This window comes from Micropterus dolomieu, linkage group LG11, assembly GCF_021292245.1.
Source record: "Micropterus dolomieu isolate WLL.071019.BEF.003 ecotype Adirondacks linkage group LG11, ASM2129224v1, whole genome shotgun sequence".
NCBI classification, from domain to species: Eukaryota; Metazoa; Chordata; class Actinopteri; order Centrarchiformes; family Centrarchidae; genus Micropterus; species Micropterus dolomieu.
The window spans coordinates 7,199,771-7,216,704 of NC_060160.1; the positions used below are offsets into that span (position 1 = coordinate 7,199,771).

Below are 16,934 nucleotides of genomic sequence, written 5' to 3' on the forward strand. Positions count from 1 at the left end.
ATGGCCACACAAAGAAAGCGGTCAACAATACCAACTGAAGGCCACATAGAGGTTATTGAACAAGTTGAATTTGAGCAGATTAGCAGTTTCCTGGTAATGTCACTATAAGTAGTCCAGGTGTCTGTCTAGTTATTCTACAAAAGCAGCTCTGAAGGCAGGGCAGGGAACAAGGCTGACAAAGGTTTAAAAGTTCATGGAAAGGACTAATAATAACGTACTACAAACTTCAGATCTACAAGTGGTTGTTGTTGAGTCTGAATCTCCCTTCCGAGCTCGGGGCTCAAGTCAAAGTCTGCCTTTGTCAACCTGTAGTCTGTAGAAAGGACTAGCAGGGTCTCTGGAGGTCTGAAGTCTCTGGCACCAGCTCTTTTCATGAAGCGGGAACTCTTCTTCTCCTGCCTCTTTACTCAGAGGACAAACATTATGAGGTCAGGTGGTTGTTCAAGCCTACTAATGCCACTTGAGCCACCAGCAGAGGTGGCAGGAAGGTCCAGAGGTCAGTTTTTGTGGGGCAGTTCACACCCTCGTGTGGCGACAGCAGTGGGAAGAGCCGGAGGCTGCTGCTCCAGACGGGGACGAATGGTCCTCGTCACTCGATTCGTTCTGCTCCTCTTTGTGGAGGCCTAGGCTGATGTGGCTCTGCAGGGCGGCCGGGGTTAACCACTCTTTGGGTAGGCAGCTCTGCAGAAAGGGGATGCAGGAGCTGAAGTACGCCAGTCTGTTAACCCAGCGAGGGATTTCCCGTCCACACAGCAACTGAGAAAAGTCAGAATATGTGATGTAAATCATATTGTCTTTGTTTTATTTCTATAAGTGTGTGAGGTATTTAAAAAGCTAGAATTTACCTAGAGAAAAACAGCTAAATCAGTAGATGTGATGGTTTTGTGAATGTATTACATGATATTATTTTCTATGCAGGTATATAGGGATCCACATTTTATATGTATGGTTTTAGTATAAAGGGCAATTCCAACAATTTGGTGTTGCACTTCCATGAAGTTGAGTCTCACAAGAGCCGGATAAAAAAAAGGAATCATCAAAATCAATGCAGCAGAGGCCAAGTTATCCTGACTTTATACTCTACAATGGGACACTGGATCTTACATTCCCATAATGCAACTCTGTAGGGTCTTTTTTTCGTAACACAGGTTAACAAGACTGGGGTTCTACAGCCATGCTAGCCGCTAATGAGGCGGTGCTAAATGCTAAAGTCAGTTAAGTAAAGTCTAACCTTTTCTACAAAGACAACACACTGATTTTAAGCAGGTAAAATGTTCATCATGTTCACTACCAACACAGCTGAGGCTAATGGGAATGCTGGAAGTTTAACTAGTAAAGGACAAACTGAAATTTTAACCCAATAATGGAGCTAAATGATGGTGATGGCTGGTGATGGCGCAATGGATAAGACGTCTGCCTTTGGTGTGAGAGACCCGGGTTCATTCACCCACTGTGACCCATCCACCATTGTGTCCCTGAGCAAGACACTTAACCCCTAGTTGCTCCAGAGGCGTGCGACCTCTGACATGTATATCAATTGTAAGTCGCCTTGGATAAAAGCGTCAGCTAAATGAATAAATGCAAATGAAAAGTTAAGCGATCCGCAAAATTAAATTCATTCAACAGAGTTATTATTCCAGACTTTAGAAAGCTCCCTTTATACAACTTTTTTATCAGCTGCATGGTACACCCTTAATGTGTACTTCTGAGGACAAACTTCCATGTAACTGTAATTTTGTCTTACTTATTTATAGTAGTTAGTCAGCACTGTTCTGTATCTTATAGTTTCTGAACAATGTGTACAAAAGGAGCAAAAAAAACAAAACAACATTTGGCAGTAAAAACAGTAACAGACTGACCTCAGACAGTGAGGAGGAGAAGTGGTTGCAGTTTTTGTGCATTAGATGGTAGGCGTTGCCTTTGAACTCTTTACCAAGCTCCTCCATGATTTTATCCATGTCCTCCTCTGTGAAGTCTGTTGTGCCCAATACAATGGCCTCCCTGTTTGGGGCAGAAAAAGGTATATCAGCAGCACACTTATCTCCATCGTTAGCATTAACAACATCACAAAGTATTGTATGCTAAAATGGAGCACACTCACTTAAATTTGAATGTCTCTCCCAGTTCAGCAGCATTGCCAGGGTTGATTTCAAAGATTCCACTGAAAGGGTACGGATGACCCCCGTATGCAAATTCTGTGTGGACAAAGACAAAAAACACACTCCTTGAATGTAAGCACCTAACCCATACCCTAACAACTGTAATTACTCAGAGGCAAGCAATTATTCACTGACACACTGTGTTTAAAGCATTAGGCCTGGCTAATTACAGGCCTATCTGCCCTGCTGTTACAGCAGTATAATAGAAAACAGTGATGAACACAAGTGACGCAGCATATTGAATAAAGTGCCTAAAATTGTTAGCTATGTAGCGACTGAATTTAATTTGAATTTATACATTATAACAACAAACACACAGTGCTGTTTCAGTCATACGGGAAAGCAACAAATATACTGTAAAAAAAGTCAGCAAGGATGAAATATGTATACAAAGTAATTTCATTAATAATATGTTAAAGCACTTTAAACTTGAAAACCAGTGGTGGAAAGTAATAAAGTACATTTAGGCAAGTACTGTAACTACAAATTTGAGTATTTCCATTTTATATAACTTTATACTACAATTACTATACAAGGGAAATATTATACTTTTTACACCACTACATTTATCTGACAGCTTTAATTACTAGTTACTTTACAGTTGACATACCAGACATGTAAATTATTATATTAATTGTAAGATATGATGCACTCTAGATTAAACTACCCAACAGGATATAAATAGTAGTAGACTACAATAGACACAACTTGTAGCTGTACTTTTGTTGATATTATGTCTTAATGCCAGTTAAAGGATCACACACTCCTCAGTGTTAGAAGTATTCAGATAATTTACTTGTAAGGAGCAATACCACAATGTTTGTTTGTATCTTTGTTACACATAACGGTCCTTCATTGAAAATCTTTACTTATTTTAAGTAAAAGTACAGAAGTATAATCAGCAGAATGTACTTAAAGTTTCAATGAAAGCACTTATTATATAGCAGAATTCTGCAGTCATGATTAGATATTGTATATTTTATTATTAGATTATAATTATTACTGATGCATAAACATATAAAGAGCCTTTTATGGTTATAGATGGTCATGTAAAGTTTAATCTATAACAATGCATCCCATTTTATAAAATGATCACATTTTTTATAGGTAAATACTTAATCTGGAAGCTAACTAGTAAATATAGCTGCCAAACACATGTAGTGGAATATGAACCATATTTGCCACTGAAATGTACCATAAAATGGAGTACTCAGTACAAGTACCACAAAATATTAGTTAAATAATTAGGTAAATGTATTTAGTTACATTCCACCACTGTCTGTCTTTCTTCTTCAGTTCATGAGGAAATCCCTTCAAATCTCTGTTGGATAAACTCAAAGATTCTTGGTTGTAACTCTAAAACAAGACTACTAAAATGTTTTGATAAAATCCATATTTAAAATCTAGCTATTTTTTTTAAAAACCTGTAAAACTGTGGTGTGCTCGGTCTCACAAACTGCACAGATTCAGTTCTAGTAACAATATTTCTGGTTGCAAGGGCATAATGGAATTTCCAGTGATCTAGTTTCACGCTGGTTTCTGCCTCTGTTTTTTTGAACCACACACACACAATACACAATGAGTCAGCCGTGACTCAACCCAGAGAAATGGGGTCATGTTATTAGGAACACAATTCCATATTCCATTTTTAAAACCAGACTTCATCTGTGTCTGTGAAAGCATCCTGATACAAACCTCATGAGCAGACGGTGATGCATAGGCTCAAGCGTGGCCTGCTGTGATTCTTTTCTGATAAACTGTAAAATGGGATTTCACACACAAAGGAGAGAAAGGTCTCACCTCTGCCATAAATCTCAATGCCTGAGTGGAAGACTCCAATACCCAGATTGGACGTGTATTCGTTTATCCAGTACTGCAGAGAAAGAGAGGCAGAGGAAGAGAAGAGTTAGGGATCAATATCAAGAGTTATTTTGTGTTGTATCAGGAAAGAAACAATGCAGCAGCTCTACAGAATATACTATGAGACTGTAGCCTTAAATAGTACTTCATGTTATATAGTATATTCAATCTCAGACAAATACCTGTTTGCTAAATAAATTATACTTCACATAGCTGTGACTTGTAGGGCTACGTGAAATTTTCATCTTTAATACATAAACATGTAAGTCTTTGAAATTTGGGATCACAGTGATTTTATGGCACTTTCACCAAAGAACTTTACTTTTCAGTTAAAGGAATAGTGACATTTTGGGAAATACGCTTATTTGCTTTCTTGTTGAGAGTTAGATGAGACGATGGACACCACTCTTATGTCTGTCCAGTAAATATGAAGCTACAGCCAGCAGCTGATAAGCTTAGCTTATGATCAAGACAGGAAACAAAGGGAAACAAGCTAGCCTGGCTCCGTCCAAGGGATATTTTATTTACATTTTTTGTATGGATGAAACAAATAAGATATAATGTGTTAAATTGTGATATTTAAAGGTATAGATAAGCAGATTTTTTAACCCTTAAACTGAGCCAGGCTAGCTGTTACTCCCTGTTTCCAGTTTTAATGCTAAACTAAGCTAACTACCTCCCAGCTCCAGCTTCATATTTACCTCACAGGTCTGTTATTGGTAATGATCTTCTCATTTAACTCAGCAAGAAAGAAAATACTACCCGAAATGTCCACATCTGTACAAGTGCACCCTTAAGTGACAGAAGTGATTGATTGATTGCATTAGATTGGTCTTTTAAAGGTTCAGACTGATCAATCACAAGGGCAGATATACAGCCAATCACAAAATCACTGATCTATCTGACCTGCAAGTCTTAAGTTTGCCAGAGGAATAAGACACATAAGAAAAAATCCTGCTGATGTATGAGCCATCCTGCCGTCCGTCACTGCAGACAATGAGATAATTTATACTGGGACCACAGCACCCCCCTTCCCATGCCCGCTGACCCTCCTGCACCCTTAGATACCCCAGAGGAAACATGCTAAGAGCTATCCACACTGCCCCAGCTGTCCCCTATAAATAATAGAATATGTTTCCGGGCTCAGAGTGAAACAATAAAAGCATATCCACCTCTATACTTTGTGTGAACAAAGTCTTCCCATGTTTCTGCAGTGACTTCAACCACTTTTAGGCTCTCTAGCTTTTCCCATTTCACACCGGGGAACACTGCCGAAAATCTTTTAACCAGTTCTCCCCTTCTTGGAAGGAGAAACAATCTACAAGAAAACACTCTTCCACCTAAGTGTAATGAGGTCGTGACAAACCGACTGTGATTGTGACTCTCTCCTGTGCACATAAATAAGTGAGTCCTGGCAACATTAGTAGAGCTTTTTCAGTCACCATCTTGCAGATATAAATCACAATTCTCTGACGATGTGCCTCAACTCGCCTTGTTTTAGTGAAATCATGCTGCATGCCAACACTGCTGCAACGATCCACGCAGTCTCCCCTACAATCTCCTGCCTATATATGCAGACACAGCATGCACCACTACACTCATCTCCCAGTCACATTGATTTCACATTGAAGAAGATCGATTCATCACCAACCCCCCTTGCATGATTCACTCTGAGGCACCGCCTTCTCATGTCTAATTCTCGGCAAATGTATTTAAGGCTGACTTTGACTTTTGCCACCCTCACGATCATTTTCTCCCTCTTCAGCAGCCCCCTGCATGACCTGTTAAGTCCCAGCACAGCAGAGCCACACTGGAATTAAATCAGCTGTTTGAGCAGCTGTCACTTCTGGCCCCAATGAGGTCGTCGTCTACGAGAGGGCTTGATGGCAATAGAGAGCTGAGAGACCAAAAACTGCGCTAGGCTTTGTGTTTTTTGAGTGATTTTACATTTATGTATGTGAATATTCCTTAAATCACAGGTTTGGCAAGATGCTTATACCGTGCAGCTGCTTTATATTTGAACTGATTCATGTCTGGAAAGCTAAAAGAAACTTTTTGAAAATACTTGACTTCAAGTGAGCAAAAAAAAGCATTTGGAGGATTCAGCTTCTTATCAATTTATGAATAAAGCAAATAATTACTAATTTTTCTCTAAATTTGCCGCCTATAATAGTTTAATAATAATAATAATAATCTTTATTTGTAGAGCACTTTTCAAAAACAAGTTACAAAGTGCTTTAACAAGTGTAAAGACAATAATACCCAAAAGACAATAATACAAAAACAATACAAGATAAAAGCAAGAAAACATTGAAAAGACTAAAATACACGTTTAAGATAAATATAAAATAAGTAAAATAGAATAAAATAAAAGGGATCAAATAAAGTCAAATAAGATCGGGAAAGGCTCTCCTATAAAAGTATGTTTTAAGAAGGGACTTAAAAGAGTTCACTGACTCAGCCGACCTGATTTCCTCAGTTTAATTAGATATGACTTTTATTATTTAATCGGAAAATTTTATCTTAACCCCCACCCACCAACCTTTAAAGCATTTAAAGGCAGTATAAGTCAATTATTTACAACACACTAGATTTTAGTTTTAAGCACATACGAGGACATTTTAAATGTGTATATATGTATTTTTCATCAACTGTAACTCCTCTCATGAAGCATCTGTAACTGGGTGAGTAGGCTAATTAAGGAAGTGATTGACATTATAACACAGTTGTATTCATATAAAATGTGTCTTCTTCACTCTCATGACAAGATGCAGCTGAAAGCTCCTGTGGAAATCTAGTAGGTTGATCTTGAGTAAGGAATTCTTTGTCAAACTACTATTTTCAAGGTCAAGAATGCACCCTAAAGCTCAACATGTCTTTTGAATATATTTCTAACATGTATTAACACTTTAATAAACAGTTTAATATACATATACAGTAGATACCAGTGCATTTGTGAAATATGGGGAGTTGAGGTAAAGTGTTGCTAGTATGAATATATATATACTCCACAATACCACAACTGTTTTGCTGTAAAGTACTTCTGTGGATTTGTTGAGTGATATTCACACAGGAGACTGTTCAGCAGAACAGTATGTGAAGACCAGGCAGTGGGCATATGAATGAATGCAGACCCTTGTCCTTTACTGATGTGTGTGGGTGTATGAGTATGTGTGTATGAATGTGTGTTTTTGTATGTGTGTGCATCATGTGAGCTGTAGGACACAGTGACAGAGGCTGAGGGAAGCTCTTGTTTCATAGGTTTGGGGTTGGAACATGATATTTACTTTCTCATCTTCTTTCTTTCTTTCTTTCTTCTCTACTAAATTATCTTTTTAAGCTCAAATCTTACTGGCCATACTAAATAATAGCTAAATTAGTAATTAGACCAGAATTTGGCTTCATAATACGCATGTCTGCAGTGAACCAGATACGGCCTTATAGACTGGGAAGCTTTAGGTCTACAGCCGAGGCTCTTGTTTAATCTTTGAAGATGAGTGTGACTGTACTCACCAAAGTCAGTTTTTAGAATTAAAGTAGAAAAATCTAATTTGTTAAGTGTGTGTTAAGTGTGTATTTATATTAACACTCTTTTACTGCAGGCAAACTGCTTGTTTTTCACAGTCCAGCTGGGCTCTTTTCCAACATTAAAATAGCTCTCAAGTGCATCTGTGAAACAGGTGTGTAGCGGGCCTGCTATTTCTAGTGGTGCATCCACTTCCTCTGCAGGTGTCTGATTACAAACACTCCTGCCAAAAACAGAAAATAATTACTAAAAGTGACAAAAAAGTAAGTGCAGTTTGGTGGAGATGCACCCTTACCATATCATACACGTTAAGGATGACAGGTTCATTGGCCATGGTTTAAACCTGAGCTGGAAAGGCAAACGTCCCCACCATCCACGTTTTATGGTTGTCAGGACCTCCACAGCCCTCTGAAGTCACAGGACCACGCGGTGGACAGCAGGAGCAGCGGGAAGGCTTCTGCAGGACGGATGGGGGCTGCTCATAAACTACCACCGCTACTGCATGGACACAGCTCTGCAGGGTGGCTGGAGTAAAACCAGGAAAATGTCCCAAAAACAGGACAAATGAAGCTTAGCGATATGTCACAGAGCCATTATAGCAAGGAAGGTCAGGAAAGCATGAAACTCATCCCAGCGGTGCAAAGCGAGGTGCAGCAGTGTACTCGGCCCGTCTCCCAGCTCCGGAAATAATCTGCTGTAAGGTGAAAACGATGCTGGCAGAAGGTGTATTTGCGAAATAAAAGCAAACACAATAGCTCAGATTTTCACATGAGACGCTTTACAAGTGATAACATGATCCAGAGCGGACACACACGGCCTACAAGTGTTGGAATCTGAAGCAGGCGCCCTCTTCTCCTCACAGGCGAAAAGGCGACAGCTAAGGCGGACTGATGTCGGTGATGGAGGCGGAGTGCGGGCCATTTTCACGCGGAGGATGTTGGAGCAGCAGTCGGAAAGGACTCCTGAGCCATGGCGGTTAATTACGGCTGATGGGGCGGCGGAGAGTCAAGCTCACCAGCAGCATCCCCGGTTGGAGGTGCTCCTACAGCTGGCCCGCATCCAGCATCCTCTTCGTCGGGAGGGGAGGCTAGTCGGCACAAACCTCCGCGACATGGCCCCCTAACAACACGGAACCGTTTCACCCAAAACCTGCTCGATGAAGGTTTTTCAGTTGTATTTCAGAAAAGTACCAAAAGCTGCCGAGATCCGTATCGTATGGGGTTGTTGTAGCTCTGGCTCCTCTTTCTTTCTGTCTCTCTGGTTCGTTTGATTACATCATATATGCCTCCGAGGCAACATCCTCCAACTAACAGCTGATGGGAGACAGAGCTGCTGGTGGGTGTACAAGGAGCACATTTTGTTACAAAACACACCACTTTTGCTATTTCTGTCAACCAGTGCCCAGCTGAAATATGCTCATTTTCACCTCTATGCTTTGTACTAGCCACCAAAGCCGATCACCGTTTGTAACCGTTCCAACACATTCAACAAGGCACTTTATTTTTTATATCCGATGGCGTAAAATAGCTTATGTTTGATTGTTTTTTTTACCTAACAACCCCTCACACTGGTGCTACACCTCAGTAAAAATTGTTAAAATCTATATAGGCCAATATTGCAACTATACAACAGGTTTCATTGTTTATTTTGTGATATCAGATTAGTCGAAAATAAGCTAAAGGATAATGCCAAGCTTTACGATTCATTTTAGTCCCCCCACTGTATAATAATAAGCAGTATTAGCAGTGTGTGGTTATGATTAGGCTACCATATTCACAGAGGACCATCTGTTTTGTCAAAAACGCAAGTGTCCACTTTTAATTTGAAGGTAAACTGACAACATCCAGTGTGGTGCTGTTAAATCAGGGTTATTATTATAATATATTATTATATTTAATCAGGGGCGTTTCCAGGTTCTTGAAACATTGGGGGCTTAGCCCAGTCTAGATATCTTTCATGTTTTCACCTGTTTTCAACCCATTCTTATTTAATTTCATCCCTGCTGAGTCAGGCACACATGCAAGCATGACTGAAGTAGCTTAAAGTCAATTATATAATTATTAAATGTGCATGTGGCATCTAATTAATATTATGAGATATTTTAAAGCATTTTGACTTACTGTCATGAGAAGTCACACTTATCTCACAAATGACTTGGTAAATTTAAAGATTTTAACTATTGTCCATTAATTTGCCGATTATTTTTTGGATTAATTGATTAGTTGGTCTTTTAAAATGTCAAAACAATTGTAAAAAAAAAAAAAAAGTCAAAAAGCCCAAAGCGTTTTTTCGTTTTTTCCACAACCCAAAGATAATTGGTTTACTGTAATAAAGGAGAAAAAAACGAGAAAATTTAAGATGGAATCAGAGAATTATGAAATTTTTTCCTTAAAAACATACTCAAACCAATTATCAAAATAGTTTCATTTAATAGTTCACAACTGATTGATCAATGGAGCTAATAATTTTATTTCTAAATCTTAATTTTGACATTGTAAATGAAGATTGACTTTGTATAGTATACTTCACTTGACTCAATACCTCATTCTTCATTTTGACCTGATGCAACATCATTTTGATATCCTAATTTTTCCGACTAGCTATCTGATCATCTTGATTTACTATCTATAGTTTTGACTTGAGAGCATTTTTTATTTCTTTTTATTTTCTGCTATTAAATGAAAAAGAAAGGTAAAGACCAGGTGACTTCAACATGAATTTTAATACAGTAGGTGCTTGGATGTAAAACATAACAAAATTTGCAAAATTAGTGCTTCTGATGGATTTTTCTGGCATACATGCACATATTCACATTCCGCTCAGTAGAGCGACATGAAATGTATTTACAGACAACAAGGTCCCACATACAGTCAGAGACAATTGCACGATAGTATCTGCAGACCGACAAATGTGAATAAATACACCCAGCACACACAACTCACTTATTCGTCTGCTCTATGGCCGTTACATGAGGACATCCATGATTGTGGCTAGTGCAAAAACCTTTGACAGCAACTAACTTCTTCAAAAAAACTCTCCTTTAAAGTGAACTGGATGATGATCCTTCACACAAATAAGCAACTCTATCACAACATACTCCGTATTTCATATTCAACCCAAAAGATAAATCACTTAGCAGAAGGTGTGATGTGATTTCAAGCACTGGCCACAAAGCAAAATTAGGAAGAATGTTTAAAAAAGGCAGAGCCTTCAGCTGTGACTGAGCTTTAAGAAATGAGCTGCTCAACACACGATACATATTTAAGGAATGATGTATTTGTTTGTTTTAGATTTAATGGTTCACCCCGAGTGACCTTCTATAACATACACTTTATAATAAACTCTTCAAAGTGAAACTACATAGTGATACTTTAAACAAGTGTATTTTGCTATAAAAGGATGAATCTGGTGATTCTTACTGTCAACTTATCCCATTAAAAGACCAAAAGCAACAATGAATTGATTTTTTACTAACAAGCGCGATACATCTTATTCCTCTTAATTGTTGAGTGACATGTTCCTTCACTACAATGAACAAGGGCACTGAAGTTTACTTTGACTGAAGATTACACACACCGTGCTACTGTAAATACCATAGAGCACCATCTGTGTATCAATCCACAAAGTATCGAGAGAAAAACTAACACATTACTTTTTACAGGATTTGTTGACAATAAGAAAATATAGATTATAGGCAGTCACATCCTTAAATTTAATGTATTAATGGACGTAGTGGGTTGATTTTCATTTTGAACATGATCAGGAGTAACATGAACTCAACACCACCAGAACTTGGAAACAGACAGAAAAGGCACTCTAAAGTCCATTACACAATTTATCACATTACCGGAGCCTTTTTCAATCCCACAGCTCAATCTATGGAGTATGGCAGGATGCCACTCCTCCCATGATCCTGTGCAATGGTGCAAAAAGAAAATCAAACCCAGTTGCATGAATTTTGAACACTAATAAACTGAAAATACAGTGGGTTTCTCTCAGTCGCCCCTCGGACAGATCCACCATTCAGCGATGGAGTTACAGAGAGGCCTACGAGTGACTGCACACAACACCGTCTTTCAGTTTGTAAATGGACTCTGACTTGACCCACAGATTTAAGTTTTTTGCATATACAACCTCTGTCTACGGGGCAGCTGTTTGTTTCTGCCTGAGCTCAGTCCAGCAGCAGGAATGTCGTGTACATCCTTCTTTGTCTCCTTACAATCACAAAGTTTTCTATTAAAGTAATCTCAGTGGTAAGAGAGCATCCTTTTGCATAGGAAGGGTGTCAAGAAGCTACCATTAATCACATAATACACATGAACATGGGAGAAACTCATCAGTGACACCAACACCTACGAATCAAAAAAATAACATCTACTGCTTTGAGTTTGTTCCCTTTCACTTCTTTGGCCTTTAGTAAAGTTTTTTGATCTTAATAATAATATAAAGATGTTGGCTTTATTAAAAGTGCTTCTTATGGTGCCGCATGTAAAAGAATGCAAAGATGGCTGCAGCTCCCGCGATAGCAGCCAGTATTCCCAGAGAAAAGGCAGGAGATTCGTGCTCGGGTTGTGAGCCTATGGGTCCGTTCATGTGATGGGGAAACTGCAAGACAGAGATATAAAAACAAGAATAAATATTAAAGCTGCATTGTAAGTGTTATTAATGTAGAAATCCACCTGTTCTAAATCACAAATTACATTTTGGTGTTGGGCGAAAAGATGAATCAAATTTAAAACTTTAAATACTTGATGTCACTGTTGGCCACTCTCCAAAGCATAATATGTACTCAGACTGATTACATCTCTAATACTGCTCACTGCATAAAAGCAAATGTGAATTCGATAACTTGTGGCACTAACAACGTCATTATTCAGCAGCACAGCACAAAGGCTGAGGTATACTCAAAATTAACTAGTTTGCATGAAGTGTCATCCGACCACATATTAAGGCAGAAGTGTTAATAACTCTTCCAAAAAGCCAGACTCTGTGAAAAGCCTGCTGTTATAAAAGACCGAGACGCAATAATTGTTCAAATGGGGATGGCGGTGCATGCACGTCTTTCCTCAAAAGCATTTAGAGGTTGTTTTGTACATGTTTGTATCATAAAACTGTATAAAACATGGACGTAGTCTCCGTGATGTCACCCATGGTTTAATAGGTTTCTAAAGAGCAGTTGTGAAGCTCAATGTGGGAAACTCACTATCTTGGCAATGCCTGGCTCAGGCTAATCCAAAAATGGGCAGAACAAATGAAGCATGGTTGCTTAAACTACCTAGTGGCTAACCACCTGTGACGGCACCTGTCACTCAAAGCAGTCCGTCCTTAATTATGCATAACTTTAAGGCTTAATATAATTTCAACAAGTGAGGTATATAATTATATACTCTACACACACACACACACACACACACACACACACAGTGTATTATTGCTAATACTCCAAAAAAAAAAAAAAAAAAAAATACATTTAAAAATCTGCTACCAAAAGTGTTTCATGCAGGATGTGAACTGCCGTGAACTAAATTGGCTCTAGACTGGGCCTGGCTGTGTGATATGAATATAGAGACAATAGTAAGATGGCAGCACATGTAGGTCTGTTGAGATAATTGCAGCCTTATTTGAAATGTCAATCAAAGTTTTAAAGGATAACTACAGTGACTGTTAAGCATATTTTCAGTGTGGAGTCCCTCCCCTCTTCCAAGGTTATCATGTGACTTTAGTTGGAGCTTTGTCAACACTGATAACACTATATAACAAAATATTTGTTCCTGGGAAGTAAGTGCTATTTCCTTATTGCTAATGCCGCAAAAGTATAGCAAATGGCTATTATTCCCCACAAACTACACGAGTACAGAGAAATTCCACTGCTCCAGTACTGAGGCTATCAGTTCCACTTGCTGGCAAAACACTAGTGAACCCCATGATACCACAAGTAGCATTTATGTCATCTGAAATAACAGTCAGCTTATCCAATCATTCATTTAAAATGTTTTTAAATCAATAGAATGAAAACACTATATATGTAAGAAACAGCTAAAAATGTCATCAAACTCATAGAAACTATGTCCACTTTTGCTACGTCATCACACACTTCTTTTGTTACAGACTTGAAGCGGACTTTAATATCCTTAGTCTTAGTGGTTTTATTTGCTTACAGTGTGGCAGCTGTGAACAAATATCAGGTGTTTAGTATATTTCTTTTCTTGAGGAAATGTTGCTGTGAAAGTGGATGTTGCGCTGAAATTATTGCTAATGTTTAGTTTAGACACAGTTCCCTGATATTACATTACAGGATTCCCCAGGGCTTCGCATTGTGTTTTACAGCAGAGGCGGGACATCAACAAACCACTCAAAGTTTTGAACACTAGGACAAGGCTCCCACCTTTTTCAGAATACGGAGCTCCACGTCCTCCCCTGCTGTCCTGAAGAGCTCCACCGCAGCTTTATGTGTCCGTTCCTCAAGTTTGACCCCATTGATCTACAACCCACATGAAACACAAACAGTGTAGAAGTGCTGTTCCATTCATCAACACCTGTAAACAAATGACTGACCTTCAGCTAAGACTGAAGTTAATCATTCGTTTCACATTAATCATGTTCTGATGTGTTAATTAAACTATTTTCTGAATTACAGTATTCAAACACAGTTTAAATATATAAAATGTCTAATTGCTTGTTATGTCGGACCAATACTCCAATGCCAGAAGTTTTTCAATTTATTACAAAGAAAAGCAGCACATTTTTGAAACTGAGGAGCTGATACAAGGGAATAGTTAGCAATTTTTTCTTGAAAATATATTTGCATGATTAATGGATTTAATGTATATTCAAAACAGTTGCTGGTTTCGGTTTTAAATTCAATATTCATTTAAAATCAGAGGAAAAACAAAAAAGTGCTATTTAATATTGTGTAGTTACCTACACAAAATATCAACCTCTACATCCTGCACCCTTGATAAAAGTCAACATGCATTACCGCCAGGATCTTGTCCCCCTCTTGGAGTCTTCCATCCAATGCTGCAGCTCCATCTTCTTTAATTTTGGACACATAAATCCCACTGTCATTCACAACATACTGCTGGTCCACGCCCCCAACTATATTGAATCCCAAACCTAAAAAAAACAAACAAGAAAACAAACACAGACAATTGCATGAGATAAAGAGGACAATACAGTTCAACAGGTACAGTGCATTTTTTTAACGTAAACAGGGCAGAGGTTGCGGATCCACACATGGCATTTATCTCAATGGATCAAAGTACAACATAAATCACTCAAACGCTGTAACGTATTCAGAGAAACACCAGTTCACATAATATTACATAACAAGTACCAAGTATAAACTGTGTAAAGAAATTAACTCTCTTGAAGCTAAATAAAGCTTATTAACTATCCAGCACCCCAGAGAAACTGCCTGTCACAGTCTGACAGGCCGAGGACTTGCGTTAACTTAACGTTACTTTTAAAGCTTTTAACCCAACGTTAAAGTGCATAAATCCCTGTTATTATTTATTAAACTGAGATGTAAGAGTCCAACCAGCTTCCACAACCCAATTCATCTGCTTGCACTACACGATAACTCGTGGTGGGGAGAAGTTGTGTTATTTTTGACTCGCAAATTAGCCATTAGCTTCAGGGTAACACACACTAGCTTCGCTACCGTTGATTTTTTGCTGCTACGTACCGTTCCCGTTAGCTAGCTACCAGCGTCAAGTTATTTAGTCTTCTTACCTGCCGGTCCTCGCTTCAGTTTTATGTCCACCACGTTAGGTGAGGAATGCAGAGAGCCATTCATTTTGCAAGACGCCAAACGATTAAAATATGTCTTCAGAGAAAAGGGGCGACAAACTATTTATCTGAAGGTGAACTCATTGAAGAGTTTCGATTTGCTGCCTTCGGCTCAGTGGGTGGTTTGTGGTTGTGCTGCCCTCAGATGGGATGAGGCAGAACTGCAGGCCGACATTTAAATTATGAAGTAGAGAGGCAAAATAAAAGATGCTATGGCATAGTTTACACTGTAGACATGTCCCCACCACTTTTTAAAAGCATAATTTGTTAAAATTTGTTCTCTCTCTCTCTCTCTCTATCTACTTAGGTAAAAATAGCAATACCACAATGTAAAAAACACTATTACAAGTCTTACATTCAAAATGTTACTCAAGTGTATTATCATCAAATTGTACTTTTGATAGTTTCAGTCAGTGGTGGAAGAAACATTCAGATAACTTAATTAAGTTAAAGTCAATCAATACCACACTGTGAAAATAGTCTACTATATGCGAAAGCCCTGCGCCTTGTGCCTTCGCTTTCTTGCAGTGAGAACCGCGTATTTCTAAAAAGTAAACTTTTCATGAGGTGAGAAAAATCGCCCTGTTAGCTTTGTGATGATGCATTTTCCAGCAGATCCAAGGTTTTTTAATGGTTTATTTACCTTAAGAAGTGAGAGAATTTTCTCAACCCATTAAGGAACTGTATCACATAAAATCATTTGGTTTTCATTGGACAAGGAAGGGTCTGAAAATTTGTAATCTTAAAAGTAACTAAAGCTGTCAGACAAATGTAGTATAACGTAAAATGTTCCCCTCTGAGATGTAGTGGAGTAGAACTATAAAGATGCATAAAAAGTAAATATTCTAGGAAAGTACAAGTAACTGGAATTTGTACATAAGGACAGTATTTGAGTAAATGTACTTAGTAATTAGTAGCAAAATATACTTTAAGTAACAAGAATTCCTTTTGACACTTTCAGTGCCTATATCTCAAGTTTTCTCTGTTTTATTTCTAATTAGATTGCGCGTTCTCTTAGCACTTTTTTCATTCTGTGTTGTACTTTTTAATTTATTTCTACTTCATTTATATTATTTTATCTTTATTTAATGTTCTGTCTTTTTTGTTAAAGCACTCTGAGCTACATTCAATGGGGCCGGACTACACCGTCAAAAAACCCCCAAAACTGCTTACAGAGGATTACATTTGAGTAAAAGAAAGAACAAAAGCAGGGAAACTATCATTTATTGTTTACAGGCAGGTACAATATTCGGAATCATACTGCATTATCAGTCATTATTTGTTTGTTGCCCTTTATTTTATAAGCATATAGCCTCAAAATATTGTACCACTGTCATCTTTGGCAACAAATCAGAGCCCATCCCTCCCCTTTCAAAAGTATTACTTAAATTTGAGTCTCACTTCTTTTTTTTTTTTGCTATTAGATTTGACTTCAACATGAAATCATAATTCGTAAAACGTTAAGCGACCCTCCAGTGAGAGCTCGGGAGGATTAATACTGACGGAGGGAGGAGCTCGGTATATAAATACATGTAAAGAAACTTCATCATTAGCATGTATATCACCAGGCCGGGGGGGGGGGGGGGGTATGGGGGCAA

The 16,934-nt window shown here is 38.3% G+C and overlaps 2 protein-coding genes across 2 annotated transcripts; both read right to left on the bottom strand.

Moving 5' to 3' along the window:
- Window positions 1-12: 12 nt before the first annotated feature.
- LOC123978839 (deubiquitinase DESI2) lies at window positions 13-9,002 on the bottom strand. The gene is made up of 5 exons (XM_046062365.1): window positions 7,841-9,002; window positions 3,960-4,032; window positions 2,102-2,195; window positions 1,860-2,001; window positions 13-756 (listed from the first exon to the last, which is right to left on the bottom strand). The coding sequence occupies exons 1-5, from the start codon at window positions 7,877-7,879 to the stop codon at window positions 517-519; spliced, it is 588 nt and encodes a 195-aa protein (XP_045918321.1). The 5' UTR covers window positions 7,880-9,002; the 3' UTR covers window positions 13-516.
- A 1,246-nt stretch (window positions 9,003-10,248) lies between these two features.
- LOC123978843 (synaptojanin 2 binding protein) lies at window positions 10,249-15,480 on the bottom strand. Its single transcript, XM_046062370.1, has 4 exons — window positions 15,280-15,480; window positions 14,525-14,661; window positions 13,931-14,026; window positions 10,249-12,150 (listed from the first exon to the last, which is right to left on the bottom strand). The coding sequence occupies exons 1-4, from the start codon at window positions 15,341-15,343 to the stop codon at window positions 12,007-12,009; spliced, it is 441 nt and encodes a 146-aa protein (XP_045918326.1). The 5' UTR covers window positions 15,344-15,480; the 3' UTR covers window positions 10,249-12,006.
- Window positions 15,481-16,934: the final 1,454 nt, after the last annotated feature.